The 22,810-nt window shown below is 40.5% G+C and overlaps 1 protein-coding gene across 1 annotated transcript in view; it reads right to left on the reverse strand.

The window, feature by feature from the left end:
* The window catches only part of LAMA2 (laminin subunit alpha 2), a 576,898-nt gene that overhangs the window by 435,272 nt on the left and 118,816 nt on the right, over positions 1–22,810 (reverse strand). The window contains exons 9-11 of the mRNA XM_019520301.1: positions 20,068–20,228; positions 15,502–15,642; positions 13,240–13,413 (exon numbers count right to left, since the gene is read on the reverse strand). Coding sequence (XP_019375846.1) covers positions 13,240–13,413; positions 15,502–15,642; positions 20,068–20,228 — 476 coding nt within the window. The remainder of the gene's footprint in view (positions 1–13,239; positions 13,414–15,501; positions 15,643–20,067; positions 20,229–22,810) is intronic.

Here is a 22,810-nt window from a genome sequence, read left to right on the forward strand (position 1 = left end):
AGGCTGAAAGCATGTGTGTCTGGCACCACACACCTTTAGTGCAGGCGGTCCAAAAGCCTGAGGTGAATCAATACAATCTTTGAAGGTTTCTCTAAGTTGCATAGATTGAACTGATAATGAGGTGAATTGACATTCACTTGGGAATCCAGAAAGGCAGCCAGATGCCTGCAGTGGCCCAGGGCAGAAGCCAGGGGGCACTAGAGCATGCCTCAGCCTGCCAGCCACTGCCAAGGGTACCGACTGCAGCCAAGCAGGGCCCATCTCTGATCGGCTGCCCAGCACATGTTCCTTCTACACCCCTGCTGTCTCCCTGCAGCAGGGGAACAGTCCCTCCAGCCAAGGGCCCATCCACTGCTTGGCATCAACCAACACTGAGGGAACCCCACACCACAGCCTGAGTTCCCCAAGCCTGGGCAGGGTCCCCCAAGCTCTGCTGATGGTGTCGAGGGATTTCCCCCCTCCCATCCCTTAGCGTGGTCTGGTGCTGGCTTAGCTCTTCCTCTACAGGTGTGGGGGGGAACAGCACTTCCAGCCTGAGGCCTAGCCAGCACTAGGAATCAGCCCATATGCGGGGAACCCCATGACTTAGCAGGAGCTCCCCCACCCTAGGCTGAGCCCTGCTGCTGGTGCAGAGAGAGAATTCATAACACCCCCCTCTGCACCCGTGCGGATGCTGCTTAGCTGTCCCCAGACTGCGCAGAGGGGTAAGAGGAGGGAATTCCCCGTCAGCATCAGTGGCAGGATTCGGAGAACCCTGCCTAGGGTGGGAGAACCCCCACTAAGGCACAGGGATGCAGGCCAGCCCCAGGTTGCAGGGACTGTTCCCTCCCACCTGCACACCAGTTTTTTGCACCAGGGCTGGAGGCAGGAAACCCATACACACCAGGGATCAGGGCCAGGGCTGCAGAGGGGGGGCTCTGTTCCCTGTCTCTACCCTGCTGAGCTGACAGCAGGACCAGGGCTGCAGAACAGAAGCTTTGCTGTTTCAGCTCTGTGACATCCCAGGGGTGGGGCTGGCCCTGCCCTCAGCTGGAGCAGACAGTGCGAGCCTGTCCACCATGTTGGTGGGGAAAGGGGAGGTGCAAAACATCCTGGGATGTTGAAGGACTGAGTTAACATGAGTCAGGAGAAGATCTGGGACAGAAGCTTGACAGGCCAGCTTAACCTAAATCAGTTAAGTTTGATACTCCATTCATCCAGGTCTATTTGAAACAGGTTTATGTGTACTGAACTTTTGTTCTGTTACAGGTTTAAACCAGTTTCTGATCACTTGCACCAATTTATGTGTAATGTCTGTCCGTAGTCCTAAGGTACAATTTGCATTCTTATATAAATCTGGAACAAGTGTGTTTATGAAGTTAATTGTTAAAAAGACTAAGGGAAAAAAACAACTTTCCTTCTTCAAAAATAAGGGTGCAAAACATCCAGAAATCTCTGAACTGCCTCTTTATATTTCACTTGCAATTTAAGGGCACTTTTACATGTGCTCCAGGAGTGTGTGCGCAGGGGGGTGGTAGCATCACTTTAATTAGAGTGGCTCCAAGAGCCGCTCTAATTAAAGCACTGCCACATTTCATGTATCAGTCTCAGTGTCCCCACACTTAAAAATGCTTGAACTAATGCTCGAACTAAAGCTGATACCTGAGTACTTGAACTAAAGCTGATATGTGAGATGTTGCTGGAGCACGGTAATTGCCTCGATTAATCAAGTCTATTTGACGCACTAGAATTCCAACACATCAGAGCAGCCTCCACACTTGTGTATGGGCACAACTTCTTTACAAATACAACAGATATTTTAGAAAAGGTGACCTAATGTTACAATGTCTCCATCTCCTTAACTTCTAAAGTGGATTGACTCTGGCACAGTAATATGATGGAGTTAAATTGGACCAAACAAATAAAACAAACTTTCACTCAGAAACTATATATTCTTCCATATAGCAATGCCTAATACCCCTGAGACTGTGCAGATTGAAAAGGCATGTAGATACCAATCAGGAATTCATTCAGCCATCTCAACCGATGAGTGTGGTATTCTTCCCAGACTGAGGGAAACGGTATATCACTATAGCGAAAACAGAAAATGCTCAAGCAGGCCTATTAAAAGAAAAAAACTAACAAAAAATAACTGTAAATATATTCAGCTGAGTAAAACAATCATCTGTGTCTATTCATGCATGCTATCTACTCTCGTTGCTGTTGCTCCTGTCGATCTGAAGTTGAGAGGTAATGGCCCCATGATTCAGGAAAACTGCTGAAGTGTATACTCAGGCTTCAGTTTGAGAGATGGGTTCATTTATCATCATAATAAGCTATTACCATTGATAGGTCACAACTCATTGAAGAGACAGTCAGTCTAATTGGCTCAATTCAGTTAGCTTTGGATGTGCCTCAAGGAGATGAGCAGTGCTTTGCAGGTAATATTCAATCACCCGACAAACTGCTTGTTTAATAATTCATCACATTTCAAATTGGGGGGCTATCACATGACTCCCACTTCAATCTGCCAAATGTCTGGTCTTAACTGGTTGGTCTCTTGGGTCCATGGAGGCAAGCAGATCTTTTCAAAAAGTTAGCGTAGCCCCCTCCTTCAACAGAGTTATTGCATATTTGAAATCCCCATTGAGCTTTCCTTTCTAAATACATTTGCTGTCATTAACTGGATTCTCTCTGGAAAACAAAATCTTTGCTCCCTGCTACCCTCCTGCTGGAGATCAAAATATGCTGGTGAAAGCTAATGGGAACCTAAGGGAACTAAATTCAGTTTGCATTATAGGAATTAATCATGCAATATGGACCCATTCAGAAATCTTCAGCAGTCAGGTAATGAGAGGATAGAGGAGACAAGGGACGGAGGCAATTTATAGGACACTTAATAGTCTATCTGACGTTAGATGATCAAATTAGAAGATGAGTCATTTGTGATATTAAAAACTTTTTTTTGCTTTTACTTGTGAAACTAAAGAAGAAAACAATTTAAAAATAAACTACCATTTCAAGATTCCTTTTGGTCTGAGGTTACTGTCTTCTCTCAGCACTGATTATCATTTATAGTTTCTCAACATTTGACATAGTACATTTGATATTAGTCCAGGAATCTCTACCTTTCAGGCAATCAGTACATTTTATTTTTCAATGCAGGGTTCTCAGAGGCCTATACATTTTTTCTTCTAAGATTTATGAAGACAGTTGTGTAAATAATAAGGTAACTCTTAGGGGAAAATTGGATTATCTTTTCTAGAACCAGGCTAACATTTTCAAAAGTGACTAATGATTTTTGATACCTTGTTTTTGTATGACCTACTTTACTTAAAGGGGCTTAATGTTCAGAAAGCCCTGAATACCCAACCACTGAAAATCAAGCCATTTAAAATGATCCCCTGATAGGCACACAACAATTGTGGATCATGAAGTTACCAGTCACTCCTGAAAACCAGAGGGTCATATCTCAGATGGCTTAAATAGCTCAATTGAAGTAATTTATCTCATCAATTTACACCAGCTGGGTATCTAGCTCAGAATCTTTAATGAGAACCAAACACCACATTGATTAAAGTTAATAAAAGGAGAAAGGTGATCGTTCTTATTTGGGTTGTGTTTGACTTAATAATTGAAGTGAAACGACATTAGCAAAATAAGTTGATCAGATATATGAAACAAGTAAAAATTCATACGCTGCTTCAGACACCACAAACTAAGGCAAAGGTGTTCAACCTCTGGCCCATGACACTGTATCATCCAGCTAGCAGGATTCCCCATGGGTCCACAAATTTGGTGGCAGGGGAGTGGTGGTCCCACAACACTGCTGCCAAATCGCCAGATCCCTGGGGAACTCCAGGACCTGTGCACGGGAGTCTGGACCCAATCCCAGCACACAGGGAGCAGGAGGGGGTGGCACTGGGCCTCAGGGCCCAATCTGGCCCCATGTCATTCATCTGGCCCACAGGGGAAAGTTGAGCACTACTCTACTAGAAAATAAATGTATGCCCCATGTATAAATCCAAAGGCTTTTTAATGAGCCTCTTAATAGCTTCTTTAGATAGGTTTTTTCTTATGCAAGATGGTTGGGTCTAGGCACCCACATTTCATCATCTTGGCCTTAACATCTCCTTGACAAGTAGTCCATGTGAAATATAAATAATATTCACCTACCTCATGTCTGTGTTGGGAGATTTAATGTGCATGAAATATATTTTGAAATTAACACATGGCAGGTCCTAGAAAAATGCAAGTTTTCGGACCCACCCAACATAGACTGGCTATATTGTATATATTGTAACTGATTCAAGAAACTTCCATATCCTCTGGCTTGTGCTTTATCTTTGTTTTGAGTTTGTTTCCCTGTCATGCTTTCAAACAACACTTCAACAACCTCCTTCATTTTTATTCCTTGTAATTAAGTAACCTGAGAGGCTTATGAGAGGCAGTTCAACATGCTGCAGTCCCAGGCACACATGTAAATGCTGCTCCTGGAAGAAATAAAGTTCAGCACAAACTATGCTGGAGTTTATTCGGCCATGCACATTGCATGCACCCCATGGCATCCAGACGAGCATGGCCATGTGACATGTGGTCCTGCAGACCCATCTTCAGCGCCACACACCACACATTCAGGTGTTCCCCGCACTGCAAGATAGCACCATGGAGGGGTGGGGGATTGACCCCAGGAGATCCTGGGGTCAAAAAAATCCGTGCAAAAAAAAAAGGTGGGCCAGTGCACATCACCCAAAACCGGAGCCTGGCTAGATGGAGTCACGCTCCGGCTCCAATCAAGGTACAAGCAGCAGGATCACCATGGCTGCAGCTCCCCGAGGCCCCCAGGTAAGGCTGCTGCTTCCAGCACAATTGGTGGCCCCAGACCCCAGCCCACTCATGCTAGTGAGTCCAAGTGATTTGGGTTTAAGTGTGGGGACAAGAAGCCTTGTTGACTTCAAGCAACCACCACTCTCCTGTGATTCAGATCTTCAAATTATTTTGTCCCACACACTGCTATTCCCATTAAGATTCTCTTCTGTTCAATATCTAGCTTTGACTATGGACTCAAATAATTTTTAAAAGCTATATTGAAACAACTGCTAATAAAATAAACAGTAGAGTCAGTCTGTGTTGTAGACAGCTTATCACTGTTGAATGAATAAAGCTGGTTACCAGGGTGATTTAGTTTCAGTCAAAGCAATTTAGATCATGATTTAAAGTAAAAGTAAAAAGATTTGATTTTTATCAACAACTAGATTTTGCTTAAAAATACTTTCCTTTAGAAAGAATATAGTTTCCTTGGCTTATATACAGGCCAAAATACACTGAACCAGATTTTTTGCTGCATCAAACTTCTAGTGGGTACACCACAGGATCCTTAGTTATCTGCCATACTCTGGCTCTGGTTACACATTAGAACAATCTAAGGACTTGCACAAGGTAGCAACAAAAATCTTTCAGGAACAGTCTAACAGATAGGGATTTCTGGTTACATCTCCTCCCTACCCCCATTCTCTGCTGCCTCTATACTGTGGCCAATTTCTGCCCCTTCTGCACAGATGCCTACTCCTTATCTGGCCTCTTACTGTATGTACTGGAATGCCAAAAAGAGATAGCTATGCAAAAAATCCTAGTAGGGTCTGCATGAAAATATTTTTTGAACATCTGCACAACCCACTTAGTGGTGTTTCAGTGTGGTGTCTGTTGTGAATGGTGCTTGGAGACTGAATCTGAGAACTGACTTTTCCTTGCAGTTTGAGTCCTTTCTCCCCTCTTAGTTTCTGTGGCATAGAGAACTTATCTGTGCTATGTCAAAACTTGTGAGTGAAATCCATTTCAGTGCAAAGGACTGGTACCAGGTACCACTAACTTCACTAAAGCAGAATATAAGAGGTGCATAAGGCCTGTACTAGTCTCCATAAGAGCTGAATTTCACTTGGTGAGCACATCATATACTTTTTTAGCACTACCTGCCATGCAGAACAGCATACCTCTCCACCTACTGCAACCAAATTTCCAGACCATTACAGGAAAATTTCAAGGAAGTTCCTTCCATGACTTAGACTCTTCCTGTAGTATTATTTATCTAGGCACAAGAAACAACAACCACATTTAGGTAATTCAGCATAGCAACAGTGCACCCACAGCCCTCCATGTACGTGTTCTGCCTGAGGACAGAGACTAGCAGAATGGTATGAAATAATAATAATATACAGTGCTTTTTACCCATAGATCTCAAAGCATTTTACAAAAAAAACTAATTATTCATCATTCCCAATTTACAGATGGTAAAACTGAGGTACATATATAGATATATAGATATCAACTTTCTCTCTCAGGGGGAGTGCACCCAGGGGGGTGGGAAGGGGGGGCAATACAAAATAGCAGTTAGTGCTTCCTCCTGTAAAATGTTTGTTTTCTCCAAGCATTAGCCTTTTCATCCAGTCTTTTTCCACAACTAGAGAGTTCAGTAGACCAATAAGGACTTCTGTATCAACTTGGATGTTCTGTACTGACACCAGGAGGACAAGCCAAATGGTGTTTCAAAGCATGGTTTGCAATTAGCAAGCAATATGCTACATAAAATAAAAGCTTCCCCGTGAAGCTAGGGTAGGAAGCCAGGAAATGAAAACATCCTGTTTCAAACACAAATTAAGATCAACCTCTTGTTTCTTCTGCTTTTATACCCTTCACAGTTATTTGCCTTGCAGGAACCTTCTATAATTTACATTTCAGTTTTCTGCCTCCCCACACGCAGGTGTCTTGAAATATGGAGTGGATGGAGTTGTGCATTTTGTTCTGAAGGCAATGAAATCTGCTCCTATCTAAGAAAACCCAGTTGGCCCTGTGAATTAAAGGATTGGTTGGTGCTCCTCAAGATATTAACCTGGAATTATTGAGTGGCTGATAGTGCTTGGCCATTCCACTCTTCAGGCTATAGGAATGGTCTGTTTAATTTTATTTGTACTGTCTATAAAACACACAGCATTACTGTATGCTACAGTGTCTTTAATCTTACTATAAGAACTACTCAAGAAGCAGGATTTGTTTGGTAATACCTTTTATTGGACCAACTATTTATATATTACCAAACAAATCCTGCTTCTCACATATTCCCTGTACCAACACAGCAACAGCTCTGTTCTACTATTATGAGAACAACTGCATGACATTTATGCTAATTCAGTCTACTAAGCTACCATGGACAGGGCTAATCAATGTTTAAGAATTATAATAATATAGTTCTTAAAGAAGTCTGTGTAATTTTACATTTAAATTTAAGCACATACAATTTTAAGTTAAGTTTAAAATAAATAACATTACCCATTTTAAGAGCAACTGTTTGATAATCCCACTGTGCTGGACACCCAAGGTGCATCTACATGTGTAATTAATGTGCCTGAAATTTCTTCATAGAAAAATCAGGCTCATTGTAGTGCTCTGGCATGCATGTCTACATATGCATCCCTCCTTGTAAGCAAACTGCATCTGACAGGAATAGCCCAGTGCAGGCCTGCTGCTGCCCTGTTTTGCCTCCCTGCAGCAGCCAGGCGGGACTCCAGTCTCCCTTGGGTGCCAGCCCCAGAGCTGGTAGAGGGCACTGGGGTTGGTCCCAACCCCACGTGGCTAGTAAGCAGCCTCCCCACTGAGCAGGGACAACTCTACCAGCCACATGGGAATCGGGTTGGGACCCAATCTTCACATGGCTGGGAGGCAGCAGTCTTGGCTGCCAGAACAGCAATCCCAGCCACATGGGGATCAGGATTGGTCCTGATCTCCATGTGGTGGGGAGACAGTTACCCCTGCAGCCAGCACAGCTCCCCTCTGCATTGGGGCTTATCAGGGTGGCAGCAGCAGGACCCTGCTGCCTGGGATGCCTGGGAGCAAATTGCTCCCAGTCAGAGTCTACATGTGCATTACTGTGCAGTAATTAATACACCATTTATCTAGCACTTGTATTTCCTGGTACTAGCTGTGCATTAGCTTAATTTACTATGCAGTAAGTCCCACACACACAGATGGTGATGCTTTACTACACATTAGATTTGTCTAACGTGCAGTAGTGCAATAAAATGTCTCATGTAAACATGCCCCCATTAAATTATATATCCTCTCTGATTTCAGAGCTTACATGTAATCTAACAGTCTTCACCATTCCAAAATAAGCAAACAAACCTAAAATTGTGTGTGTGTGTGTGTGTGTGTGTGTGTGTGTGTGTGTGTGTGTGCATATCTTAGGGAAATTAGACTAGCTTCTCATTCAACAAACTTTGCTCAGCCTATTACAATACAGAGTAGGGTGGTCAGTGTCACTTGTTAATACTTAAGGCTTTCTCACAAAGTACCAGCAGCTCTCAAAAATAACATAGTTATCAAAAATTAGCTTCCAACAAGACTGTCTCTCATCTCATTAAGGTGTATCCTTGAAGATGTTAAATGGAGATTGATCTCCCTTTTTAGGTGTGCAGTAAAAACAAGTCAAAACGTTTTCATATTTCAGTATCAAACTGCAGCTATCATGTTTCATGATCTAGAAAGGGTCTCCAACCTTTTCTGTCTGATGTTAAACTGTAGGAATACCAGATGGAGCTAGGAGGGTCCAAAGGAATTAATAATTCAGAACAATTGATTTTAGCATTTCTTTTGCAGTTGATTATTGTATTATTTACGCTGCCTGATGCTTCTTTTTTTTCTTTTTGGGCTTTTGTGGGTGTGCAAGTTGTAGTCTGTAATTTGTTTTGCATTATTCCGCCTCTTGCACTAGAATAGCAGGAAAAATGAAAACAAATGACAGGAAATAAACATAGAGAACACAAAGTCCTAACCCATGATTATGTTACAATTCAATTTTTGATCAGACATGGTGTGCCAGTCAATTTCAATAGGTACAATTTCATAAAGCAAGTAGCTCACTCATACAGACATAAACCCACACCTTTACCTGTGTATGATAAAATACATCTTGCAGTGCAGGAAGCTACAGAAAATCTTTACTACCTGAACGAATACATGTTTTGACCTAAAGGTGTATTCTAGCTTATTCACATTCTGGAGGCAAAGAAATGTTGACATTCGTATGCAGGAAATAGGTTAGAGGGTTTGCTTCATTCAGTGAAGACAAATCAGAAATAAAAGGGCAAATATCACATGTAGCATGAAGATATCAAATCAAACAATAACTATCCCCTTATGTTAAAAGTGTTTCTCTGGCATAAACAATAAAAGACCCTATTTAAATCCTTCATATGGTGTCTTAGTTTCTACTATTGGAACTGTAATCAGAATACATAAAAGCAGAGTAATTCCTCTTGACTATCAAAAAATAAATCAATGGCCATCCTGAAGAACCAGAGTTCTAATGAAGATATATCAAATATAATTTTTTCATGGCCTAACAAAACCTTTGATATTATTCACAATAATCTCTGACTTCATGAAGAACCAGTTTGTATCAACTTTACTCCACAATTAGCTCCTTTGATTTAAGTGAGGTTGCACCTGGTGCAAGCCACTGCTCAACATGAGCAGAGGTTCCACAATTTATTCCTATACAAACAGGATTGGAATGGTATTGATATATCCTATTGCTGTGATAGAGTTAAACTGTTTCACAGGAATCATTTATGGGCAAATACTTTAAATTTGACTTAAAAGATTAAACTGACAAACAGGAACAACACCAAATTAAGGCTGCATACTTGATATACAAGGCATTAGAAAGGCCTGCAGTCAAGGACAATACTTACACTTTTTAGGCTCAACTCCAATATTTGGTTCCGAAGCTTTATGACAAATTGACAGCAGGTTGTTTTAACATTCATTTAACATATTTCCTTTTATTTTAAATCTAGTCAAAAAATAAATTCCCTATGGAAGAAGTTGCTAGAAAGGCAGTTTTAGCAAATGAGGACTTAAAATGTGACATATATAACTAAGTTGAAAAGCACTAAACTATTTTCTTCAATAGGCAGATATTCAAATATTTACAAATGTCTCAGTCCAAAAATAAATTGGTAGCTAATGGGGTTGCTGACATATAACATGCTTACTCCAGAACAATGCGAGCTGGATTTTCCTCGGCAGTAAATGTACTCTGTAGCTAGCAGCACATACACAACCAAATCTCCCAACCTGGCCACTGAAAGATGATGCTCCTATACAGGGCCTTGCCACAGGTTACCAGGGGACCGAGTTTGTACTAAGGAGATGCCTACTCCAACATGAAAATGGCAGCGGTATCAGGCTCCTCCCATACACAGAGTAACTTCTCCACAATACACTTACATTGGACTTCCTCAGAGGTAACTTTGTGAAAGAAAAATGCTGTGTGCGTTTGTCCGCTCCATAATTTCACCAGAGTAAACTGAGAATACTTCATAGCAAATGTGGCCATCGTATGAAACCTACTAAAATCTCAAAGGCAGCTACTTCAACCTTTATTACTAACAAAATAATTCACTGGTTTATAAAAACGAGTCGCTTCAAAATGTACCAAATCTGACATATTATTAGTGGTATAATCGCTTATTTAGAAAAGCAAAAAGAAAAGGAGATGGATGTTAATTTCATTTTCCTGCCTTCTTGTCTCACATTGGCATAAAGAAAGAAAAACAAAGCACTAAACAACTTGTTACTTACTTCACAACCCAGCTATTTTAGAGAAACCAGGAACGGTCATTCATTCCTGAAGCAAAGCTCAGTGTCACAAATTCAAAAGTCTCTTATGATACAGTACTTTCCTCATTAGAAACAAGCATTTGGACGTGGGTGTAGAACAAGCAGATAGAGCACAAACAGATACAGCAATCAGCATCATTAAGACTTAAGCACAGAATATCAACCTAACTCAAAAAGAGGTCTTTACCACATCTGAAAACTGAAGTATCAAAATATAGAAGAGACTGTTACACGAGTAGATCTAGGTGGGGGCAGTGGCACAGTCACACACCCTTTTCCACAAGGGTACTCAGTTAGTAGCAGTTGCAGGTTCAAGTCTCTGCTTCCGCGCCCTGCACCATGTTCCTCTCATGGCCCTGGAGCCTCCAGCTGCAGGGAGGAATGGTTCCAGGGCTTCCCCTGTTCTTGAGTCAATTGGAAACAGCAGCAACAGGCCTCCAGGCACCCTTGCTCCCTGCCCACCCCCAAGTGTCCCATGTTCCTCAAGCAGGCACTGGTTGGGGAACCCAGCGTCCCCTGTGCCATTGTCCCTGGCCAAGCCGCCACCAAATTCTATCACTTACAGAAGTCCCCAACTGGAGTAGCCCTGGGACACCACCACCACCAGGTCAGCTTGGGACTGTGAGACAGATCAGATGGCAGGTCCCCCTTTGCTGCAAGCAGAGGTAACCCAGAGGCAATGCCTGTTGGAGAGGGTGAGAGGGCAATGGGAGGGGAGGTGCCTGCACTAGAGTGGGGGGGAAAGGGAAGTGTCACCTGCTTTGGGAACTCCAAAAAGTCTTCAACAGCTGCTGCTCTGGCATATCTGAAGAGGGTATGGGGAGGGGGACCTGTAACCTGTCTCCTGTGGCACTGGTGATATGTCCTATACCCTCCTTTTCAAATCTCTGATCTGCCCATGGGTTGCTGTTAGCACTTCTTGCTCAGGTTTGGTTTTAAAACAAGCATTTTAATGAACCAGAAAAAGAAAAAGGACTGATATGACAGTGATCCTGAAATTGTGGATCACAGTAAATTTAGTCTGCCTAAAATATTCTTAAATCTTTCTCTTCATCCTTTTAAGCTACAAATTCTAACAAAGCATCCCTACCCTAAGACAGCAATTAATATTTTTGAAACAAACCTAGCAATCATAGTCAAAGGAGGCTGGTTTAATCCAGTTTTAGCTATTTAGAGAAATATTTTATTGAGTTTACAAATAAGAACCTACAATATTCCTTTTCCATAGCATAAATCATCCAAGCTAAGCATGTCATCATGGCTATAATTTACATGATGTAACATGACAGGTAAGATGTACTGTGGTAATTTGTGAGTGCTTTCAGTATTATTGTAGTATCAAAAATTTATATGGTTCAGTTATTAAGGCAAATTGTTTCATTCATACAGAGATGTCTGACAGTAAACCACAAAGGACCTCCAAATTACATTGAAAAAAAATGTCTTCTGTGTTCAAATAATTTGCACACATACTTACTTTTGTTTTATTCCCTGAATAGAAATAGAAGCAAATTCTACTGGGCAGTCTGGTGGTTAGAATACAGGAGAAGTTTACTATGCATTGAGATAATTAAAAAATAAAACACCTTCCGTTGTCCTGATTGAATGGGTTTGGCTATTTTTAAGAATCTGTAGCCATGAACAGGATGCCCAAATTTGGAAATGAGGCTATGTAATCTTCACATGCTCACTTACCTTCTGTCATGTTGATTTCCAGCCAAGAGGAAAAAATAAGCAGATAAGCCTGAAGGGACTATAATGGAAAAAGTGCCCAAAACCACGAGTATGAGAGTTTCAAATACACTTCACCATACTCAGCTGCTAAGCATTCCACAAGTTCAAGGCTCAACTAAGCCTTCAATACCACAGGCTGGCAGAACATTAGCATTTTTCAAGAGCATATTAAATGTAATAATAGAAAGTCTAAGGCTTGCACACTGACAGACTGGCTACTAAATCAGGAAGAGAGAGCTTCAAAGAATTTATAAAGTAATATCTGACGGTAAGCTTTAGAGCTCATGTATATACATGCACATATATGTAAACCTGCACATGTGCAGCCTGGAATAAAGACATGAACTACAAATGACACAATGCTGAGTACAGCATTGTCGGAGTTCCAGGGCACAGCTCCCTGCACACAAGTTTCTTGCCAAGCATTAAAGTTTTGCAACACACCCCCACAACATCTGATACACAGTTCGCATCCGTGAAAAGTAAGATAAAGAACAGTCTTTCAAATCTGTGGAAGAGGTGGGAAAAGAAGAGGACAACCTGAAACACATATGCATATGCTAGCCAATTCATTCAAGAAATAACACTACAAATTATCTGAGCTTCTCTAACACTTGACAGCAGAAACCCCAGTCAATCTCAGAACTGCTGCACTTAGTTTATTCTGGTTTGCCTGGTGTCTCACATCGATAATCTGCATGCCTAATTTAGTTCTTTTCAGCATGCAATTTTGCTGGCCAAATATCTATCCAACTTAATCTTCCCTCAAATGGGAGAAAAAAATTACTTAAATCTTTCCCAACAGCAATACATCAAATTAACGTACAGGCAAGGACCATCTGCACTTACTTTGTTACCCAAATAAGGACTGGGTGCACTCCAGTAATAAATCAGTGGCAGTACTTTTCTGGCAGCCGCATTACCAATGCTAAGCTGTTGAGGTCCATCAAAGCTGTCCTGCTGAGGTTTAACTTTAATAAGACCAGACAAGTCAGTCAGATGCCAGCCACTCATGTCCTTTACCTATAACAACACAATAAAATACCCATTAGAACGAGAATACTGATATCAACTAGAACTCACCAACCTCTCTTTCTTCCAGCTTTTTCTGCAGTGTAATTAGGTTTAAGATCTTGAGCGATATTAGTGAAGGATCTTAAGTAATGCAATCATATCAATAAGCAAATGAGTTTATTATTATGTATAGCAGGCTCTGGGACATATGCATTTTTGAGATGCCTTAGGTTTGGCAGAAAAGGGTGCCATAAGTAATCCATATGACAGTGGATACCACATATAAATACATGTTTCTAGTTGCTTCTTTACCCACAAAAAAGGAAGGATATTCTGACTCAAAATATTTGAACAAGGGTCATTACTGCTATCACCACACATCACAAATATTCCGTAAGTGATATCAGGCCCCAAAAGAAACTGAAGACTGAACTCAGAGTTCAACAAACTTGAACAGATAGGCTAGGGACAGAAGTTACACATAAACTGGTTTAAGTGATCAGAAACTGGTTTAACCTGTAATAGAACAGACATTCAGTATACATAAACCAGTTTCAAAATGGCTGAAACTGGTTTCAGATAAATTTGATTGAATGTAGTATCACTTATCTGATTGGAGTCAAACCGGTTTATGAAACTTCTTTCCCAGACCCCTTCCTAATACAAGTTAAATCAGAGTCCCCCAGCATCCAAGCATGCTTTCCAGAGGTGCTGGGGGCTGAGGCCAGGGAGGGGGGTTAAACACCCCTTCCCCCTCTCACACTTACTTCTGGCTACAACTGTGGACTACGAATCCCAGAGACACCTGGAAGCAGGAAGAGGAAATGATGAGCAACCCTGCAGAGTCCTGCTGCTGTAATTCTGGACTGCAAATCCCAGAGACCTTGGGGGCAGCAGGAAGAGAAAGTAAACACACACCCAGAGAGCTGTGCTCTACTGCCCCTGCCATTGCAGGTATGTGGCTGTATTTCCTGTATTAAAGACAAATGTCTGTTCACTTATGTTTCAATTTAATCTGTGCTTCTTAAACTAATCTGCAAAGACTAAATAGATTCAGTCTCTGGGCTCTTTGACTGTCTGTACCTAGCCATATTGTCCACTCATAGATCATCTGGGTTATTGTTATGAAGCCCTGTGCCTTAGGCCTTATGTCACTTCCCTGGACCAGGTAGAGATAAGAAAAAAAAGGCATAACTTAAAACACCGGCAGGAGCTCCCCAGAAGCTAAACCTCTGCAATCCTGTAACAGGAAACTAACCAGTAGAGAAGAGCACATGTAAATATGTTCAAGTTAGGTTCCAGGTCCTGGATACCAGCAGGACTATAAAATGGCTCATCTGTGACGTGAAAAAGATTTCTGGATGCTAACATGTAAATGAGCACACCAGGTATCCCATTTCACTCTCAGTGTTCCCATCTGCAATGCAGCCAAAACAAGTAGCTATTTAACCTGAAACTTGTTTTCCCAAGCTGGCTCTGTAGACATGGCTGCATATTACAGTCCCTTTATACAGGAATTAGTCTCCAGGCTTTGAGAATGAGCTGAAAAGGAAGGGCAGTATTAAGAGTTATTTTCTATGGTGAGCTTTTGCAAGTAAAAATGCTAGAAATGTTACTGCCTTTTAGCTCCCTTTTGCAATGCAGGTGTTGTAATGAAGAATTTCAAAGGCATAAGAAGTGCTTTGTATGCCTCTATAAAATATCCTGTATAAATAAATTGTGTCTTCATATGTGTAAATTTTTAATTAACCTAAGTATATTTAGACTAATGGATGTTTATTACAAACCTAGAGGAGAATAAAAAAGGAAAGGATCATATTAGAATTCTCCTCATTTTCAGTACTGATTACCTGAATATGCCAAGACTGTTCATATATAGAGCTTCACCCTGACTGATATATCTGTTTATTTCAGAAGCTTCTCCAAGCATAAACAAGAAAAGCTCTTTTATTACCTTTGGATAAGTGATGAGAGCTACATGATAAGTAATGTCCAGGTAGGTCCGAACATAATTTTTATTTTGTACAACTTGCACTTTAAATGACTGCAGAAACATAATGTCACATTCGTACCAAATATCTACAAATATTTGCTTACAGTGCTGTAGGTCCAGTGAGAGTCTACACAGGCATTCATTTTCCCTGAACAGAAACACTCCTCACAGCCTCTGGGATTATTTTGCTGCAGGTTGAAGAAACCTGATTTGCAACGGTCACAGTTTTCTCCTTCAACATGTTCCTGGAAATGCATGTTAGAATATTATTTTTGCTATTATTTTTGCTATCTCTTTTTTTTGATAACACAATGGAAAAGCAAGGTATCTGTGAGAATATTCATTTCATTTGTCAGTGTTAGGGCTAAGTTCTCCATAAAGCCTGTGTGACCAAGTAAAAATGAATGGGGCCACCTTGATATAGAATTAAGCCATTAGTCTTGGTACCTTTTCCATTAATACATGTTTGGGGGGGGTTTCCCAGTAATCTAGTATATCACCTCTACAGCTGGGTTGACCTCAAGGCAGAAAACCTGGGACACAATGCTGAGACCTTTGTCTAACCTTGGGAATCACCCACTGAATGGCCAGCCATGGAGGTATTTGCTTCCAACCAGGGTAAGATTAACTGAAGCATCCTGCAGCTTCTTGTTGTACATTTGGGGTTGTACCAATTCAGTTAAATGTGTAGCTGGGCACTGCTGGTTGAAATGGCTAATGTTAAGTACAGAGAAGGCTTGTGTTTTCCCTTCCATTGTGGAAAATCTTTGTCTGCCATATAGCTTGATCTATGAACCCTTTTCCTACAGAGAACTGGGACAGAGAATACCAGACAGTACAGCAGTTGGGTAACTTTATTTATTCAGCAAAGGCTTATAGCAAGGGATCCACTGAATTACCAGGATGTAATCAATCTGCTGCATGTGCAGACACAGAGAAGTCTCCTCCCACATGGGTTGCCTTAAAAGAAGGCTAATATACTGTGCCATTAGCTTGGTAATTTAATCATTTTCGAAGAAACCCAACAGAAGAATTATTTTTCTAAGTTCTCAAGTCTCTCAAATATTTTGTACACAGTCTCTTTAATCCACTGTGCACTATGCACAGATGGACCAGAATTGTTGGCTTCAAGCCAGCAGAGGCTAAACACATAATGGTAAGCCTATCCATAATACGTAGGCAAGGATCAACTGGGACACGTTGCACTGGGACATGTCGCACTGAAATAAATTCACTGAAAGCCACTTGTCGACATTCTGGCCAGAGATGTTAGAAAAGGAGACTGAGGCAAAGAAAGGATATATGGTGGGGAGGAAACAAAACAAGAAATGCAAATGGCAAGAGAAAAAGGGGGAAAGGAAAGACAATAAAAAAAAGGGCAAAATTAAAGGGGGGGGGGAGGGATGGGCAGATGTACCATATTTACCAAAATCCAAGACAACTCCAAATTTAAGATGATCCCCCCCGCCCCAATAATTAGATTCTATTCATATTAATTTTATAAATGTGTTTTAGTTTCCCATGTAAAGAATACAATTATTGGAAGAATACAAATATTGGAGTTATCATATATTTGCACATCCCCCCCTTGGCTGCAATGGGGAAAGCCATGGCAGGGGGGCAGTCAGTTGGGAAGGCAGTGGAGGGACAGATGACAGGGCAGTCAAGTGGCCTGACCTCTACCCCTTGCTCCCCGCACCTTGCCACACCCTGCCACCTGTCTCCACCATCACTTGACCCCCTGCTATCTGCTCCCCTGTGCATGCTCACACTAGCATCTTTCCTAGCACCTGTTCCCCTGCCAATGATACCCCCATGCCTGCACTCCCTGGCATATTTCCCTTCCGCCAGTGCCTGTCATCCCACCTGTCCCCCCTGCTGCCTGTCCCCACCTCACAGCCTCTGCCGCAACTCAGCCCCCACTACCATGCCTCTCTGGGACAGGAACAATCACATGCTCCATGTCTTGGAGCAGGGCCAGAGCCCTGCCAGAGCTGAGAGTAAGCATCAGGGAGAGGTGGCAAAGCAGAGGCAGTTGGGGAGTGGAAAGATGGCAGGGAGAAGAGGGAAGGGTGGGCAGCAGTTGCGGCTTCGACCCTGACCCCAAGTTGGCTCTGACTCCAACCTCACACAAGCTGCCCACCACCCTCTCACCCTGCCTTTTAACTTGTTAAAAAGCAGGGGGGACAGGGACCTCATCTTGTATTCAAGTACATATGCTAAATAAAATGTTATCATTAATTGTGTGTTAGCCTGCATCCAAACTTCCTTTGATATATCAATACTTGCAATTAGGAATATCAATCTTATACATTAAGAGTTCCTAGCAACTTTCAAGTTTTTTGCTCTGTAAATTATTTTAAAATAGCACTGTATTTTAAGGATCATCTTTTTAAACTCTGCCTCTGAAAGTGGCTTTTATGTGCCCAGATCTTTGTGATCATAATTTTAGAAACCATTTTGAAAGCCTGGCCCTAACAGCTCAGTTAATCTGATACAACTTTCTTGCTAAGGTCACTGGTGTGGGCAAGGTAGGAGGAAAAAATAAATGCGAGGGCAATGAAGCAAATGTATTTGTTAAAATAAAAATGCCAGTAACCAAGCAGAACACAACTGTACTCTGCAAGTACAAGTGTGATCTTAGCGAGTAATCTACATCATTCTTATCGGTCGGCAGTAAACTAATTCATAGAATCATAACATTTAAAGGAAGAAAAAGTGATCTAACCCATCCTTCTGCCAATATATGATTGTTTCCAGCATAATATCTTTTAAAAATCAAACATTCAATCCAAAGTTAAGTTACTTAAGGGATGGACTTTGACCACTCTCCTTCAAAGAATATTCCACAATGATTAGCAATGAAATCCTTATTTACATCCCTTTGCCAGTTTTATTTTTGTTCACTGGTCCTCATATGATAGATTTGACCCTCTAAAGCCCATTTTGTTTCCTCTTTATTTTTCATGCCTTGTACCTTTACTTGCATTAAGTCTACCAAGCAAGAAAACTTCCATCACAAAGTTTCAGAAAGAACTCTTTTAATTGCTAAATATGACAGAGAAAAAGATATTCTCTTTCTAAAGTCTGTCAAAGACTCTATTATCATCAAATTTATCCAAAGATAGGTCTGTATTTTTTCCTCCACTTTATTTGTCCTGTGCAATATACCCGATATGATTATAGTTTCATGCCACTTTCCATAAGTCATATTGATTTTTATTTGAAGTTTGCCAGAGGGGAGGAATTTATAACTTCTAGTTTAACATCAGACATGTCTCAACCATCTGTAAAGCTTTGTCACCTGAGCATTTGAAAACAGAGGGAAGAAATTTACACAGATTGTAAATTCTCTGGATTCAAGACAGTCTTTTTTGTTCAATATTTGTACAGTTCCTAACACAATGGGCTATGACTTTGGCACTTCGGTAATACAAATAATTAGTATTAAGAGCATTCAGTTGTGGATGGCATAGATGTGTTAAGGTTATCTTCATCCAAGCTTGCTTTTAAGTCAGAACATAATGAAATATGCCCCATGTCTCTGTCTTGAATTCTGATCCCCTGGACATGAGAGCCTGAAGACATAGGAAGAGATTTTATTTCTGACAGAAAGCAGTTGAGTGTTATATATATGCCAAGTGGAGATAAGGTTAATACTCCAAGAAGATTACAGTGCTATTCAGCTGTCACACTGGTGCATGAGGATAGGCAATATGAGATGGAGTAAAACTTTTTGTCCCCTTCTGCTTGTAAAAACTTAATAGAAGTATTTTTGCACTGGTACTTGGGTCAGTTTCTTTTGTTAAACATGGGAATGAAACCCTCACAAACAAAATGCTGAAAAGTAATCCCCAGGTAAGTGCAGGATCTTCATGCATATCGCTGGTATATGCTTTTTTAAAAGAGTAAAAAAAATAGGTTCATTTTGTTTTACCATACCATCTGACTTTAAAATCTATATTAATATATGGCTTTCTAAAATTGTACACACAAAAAGAAAACCATTCCTCATTTCTCTGCAGGAATTAAGAAATTCAGCCTATAACAAAGTTTCCAGAGTTATATTTTGACAGCTTTTGACAGAAATACCTTAGAGATTTTCAAATGAAGTATCCAAAATGAAAGAGACTATCTTTTGTCCAAATCTCAGCAGCAGAGTAACTATACCCTCTCCATAACAATGCATAATATAGGAGATTTTAAATGTTTTTTTTTGTTTTACTGTATTAAGAGTTCAGTGTTTGCTCTTTTGAAGACATATTAGAAACTATTTTTAGAGTGTACAGTGCACTTCAAGTGCTTTTTAATGTACAGTTCTTGGGCAGAGGAGGGTGGGTGTCTGAAATAAATGACTCACAGGTTTCTGAATATTCTTAAGTAACTTGCCTTTTGCAGGTTTCTGTAAGGATTGTGAATGACAGCTGACTCTGAAATACTTATTTTAATTATAGTGCCTTGGTGCCATGACACCCCTGTACCCAATCAAAACTGAAATTTCATAATCAGACCCAGACCAGGCATGAAGTTATCTTAGGAGGAGTCACACAGGTATCACCACAAACAGTTACAACAGTGGAACAACATTGTAACAGTGATACAGGACAATAGACTTTAACTTCATAATAAAAATGCAGATCCCCTACAGCTGAAGAGTTTGACATTCATACCTTGCAGATGCAGAGGCCTACACAAGGATCTTCATTTAAGCTGCCTTTCACAGAGCAGCTGCAGGGTGTGCAGTTAGGATACCCCTTGAAACCCAAGTCACATTGATTGCAGCTCTTGCCTGAATAGCCAGGCTTGCAGTGGCAGAATCCTGGAAGCAAGGCTACAAGAAAAACACAAAGTAAACTTATTTGGTGTTATTTTCATATACTAGTTATTATTTGAGTTGCAGTCACCAAGGACAAATGTGTATAAAGGCCTTGCTCTAGAAAAGTGCCCGCAAAACTGGGGGACCAGCATTTGCCTGCTTCATTCCCATCTTTACTTCAAAAGCAACACTGCTGAAATCAGTGGAACTTCTCCACAAGTAAGTAGGTGTAAAGTTAGCAGCACTGAGGCCTTATTTAACACACAGGGCCTTGGCAAGCCTTATTATTTAACTATAATTGATATTTAGTTTTTTATAAAAATAGGATGTTAACAAAAAAAAGTATGAGAAGATTACTTCTGGCACCCCAGGCTAGACTGGCTACATTTAAGTAGTGTTTCAACTGAAGGAAAAATCTCATCTAATCTTTAGTGCAGTGATCTGCTAGTCTTATGTGGGCGCATCTACACAAGATGTGTACTGCAGAGCAGACTAATTAACTATGCAGTACACATCTCATCTACACATGCATATTAGGATATAAGAAACTAATAAACTCTGGGGCAGGGTAGTACTTGTAAATACTTCAAAGTTTTTTTGTGTGCAGTAGCACACGTGTAGATGCTGACTGGCTGGCTGGGGCACAAGCCAGCTTCAGTTCCGGGGCTGGCTGCTGGCTAGCCCCACAATGAAGCACTCTGATGCCCCAGCCAGCCTCTCCACAGGAAAATTGAGCCCGGTCAGTATAGCCCCAGGCTGGCAGACTGACCTCCTCAGACCCCCTACCAGCCAATGTTGTTCCAACAGGGATCCACATGCTGCGCATGAATCAATGCCAGAGCTAATTGCTCTAGAATTATTTGCTCCTGGGTGCACATTCAAACCATGCACCCAAGAACAAAAAACTCTGGAGCAATAAGCTCTGAAGTTTATTCATGTATACTAATTGCATGCGTAGGCACACCCTGTGTCATTGCAGTTATTGACTAGTGTGACCATAGACAGTCACTTAACTGCTAAGTACCTTAAGATTACCCAAAGTATACCCTTTTGTCTATGCTAAAGTGTGTAGTCACAGCACAGTTTGAAAAAAGATTCTGGCTCTGATCCTTGCCTGTGTCTAATATATATATCATATATATTTATTTTATGTATATTTATTTATATTAGACACAGGTAAAGATCAGAGCCAGAATCTTTTTAAATAAATAAAAGATACACACACACACACACACACACACACACACACACACACACAATTATTTATATACATGCATGCATACATACATATATATACATATATATTAGTTTTATAAAGTGTTTTTGATTCAGACATAAAGGACATATAATGTATGTAAGCACGATAAGCATTAATCACCTACCCTTCAGTGAATTGCCGAAAAAATTGACAAATTATTGTTATTGCAATATAAGGTATTGGTTTTTTTATTGGAATTATATACAAATATAAAAATAACAGAACGTTGCTTGTTTTCCTCACAGTAATTCTGGTTTGTTTGGAATTATAATTCTCTATACTTACCAATCCAATCCTCATTATAACTCAGAATGCAATTTCCTATAATCTCATTTTGTAGCAAAAGCCAACTGTTAATTTTATCCACATACAACGTATTCATGTCCCAGTCCATAGTCAGGTTTTAATTGCTACTCATCCAATGATCCTCAGTCTGAGTACACACAGAGAGTCTGACCACCTCAGTCAGAATCACTCATAGCTGCTCTCTATATACCTAATCATCATTGTCATCATCATCATCATCTTTTTCTTCTTTACATTTAAGGATTATAATCCTCTTTATTGTTTGGTTTGCCACCTGCTTCAAAAGATTTCCATTTGACACCAACTGAACAATTTTTTCTTAAATAACCAGCCAGCTCCTTTTGAATGCATTTTAATGTACCTAATGTGTATTCATTCTGATTTGCAAGTATATAGAGAAATTTCTTTGGCAATGATCATGTTTCTCAGGCTTCTCTTCAAAGCAGAAACAGACTTATTCTAGTTTACAAATATTCAAATAGATTGTCCCTTCTCTCTTCCCCCCAATCGCTTTCTAGGATAATAGACTCTTTGGTCTTTACTGAAATGTAGATTCTGTTAAAATAGTTCATTATTAGACTAAATGCACAGAGTTTTTTCTACTTTGTTTAAAATTAGGTAGGCACAAATTTTGCTTTGGTACTAAAGGTTTCAAGGGGCTAGTGAACACATTTTTAGAGACAGAAATAAATAAGGGGAAAAGGTTCTTATCTGCTTTACAGATATTTTTAAACTGACAAACATACCCACATGCCTGGTCGATCCCTACTCTCCACTGCCTCCTACCCCATAAACTTTTTTCCATTGAAATAGAAGATTTATTTTCCTAGAATTATTATCACTGCTATTTACTTAATTACCACATCCAGAGGATGCAGACACAAGAATGGTTCAACAACGCCACAAGCTACAATGACGAAGTAAAAGGTAGAAAGTATTGTCCCACAAAGGACAATTTAAAGACCAGGTAAATTTAAAGACCAGGTAAAAGCAACAAATTTAATTTAAAGACCAGGTAAAAGCAACAAATAGG

Source organism: Gavialis gangeticus, unplaced genomic scaffold, assembly GCF_001723915.1.
Source record: "Gavialis gangeticus isolate Ggan-Ray unplaced genomic scaffold, GavGan_comp1, whole genome shotgun sequence".
NCBI lineage: Eukaryota > Metazoa > Chordata > Crocodylia > Gavialidae > Gavialis > Gavialis gangeticus.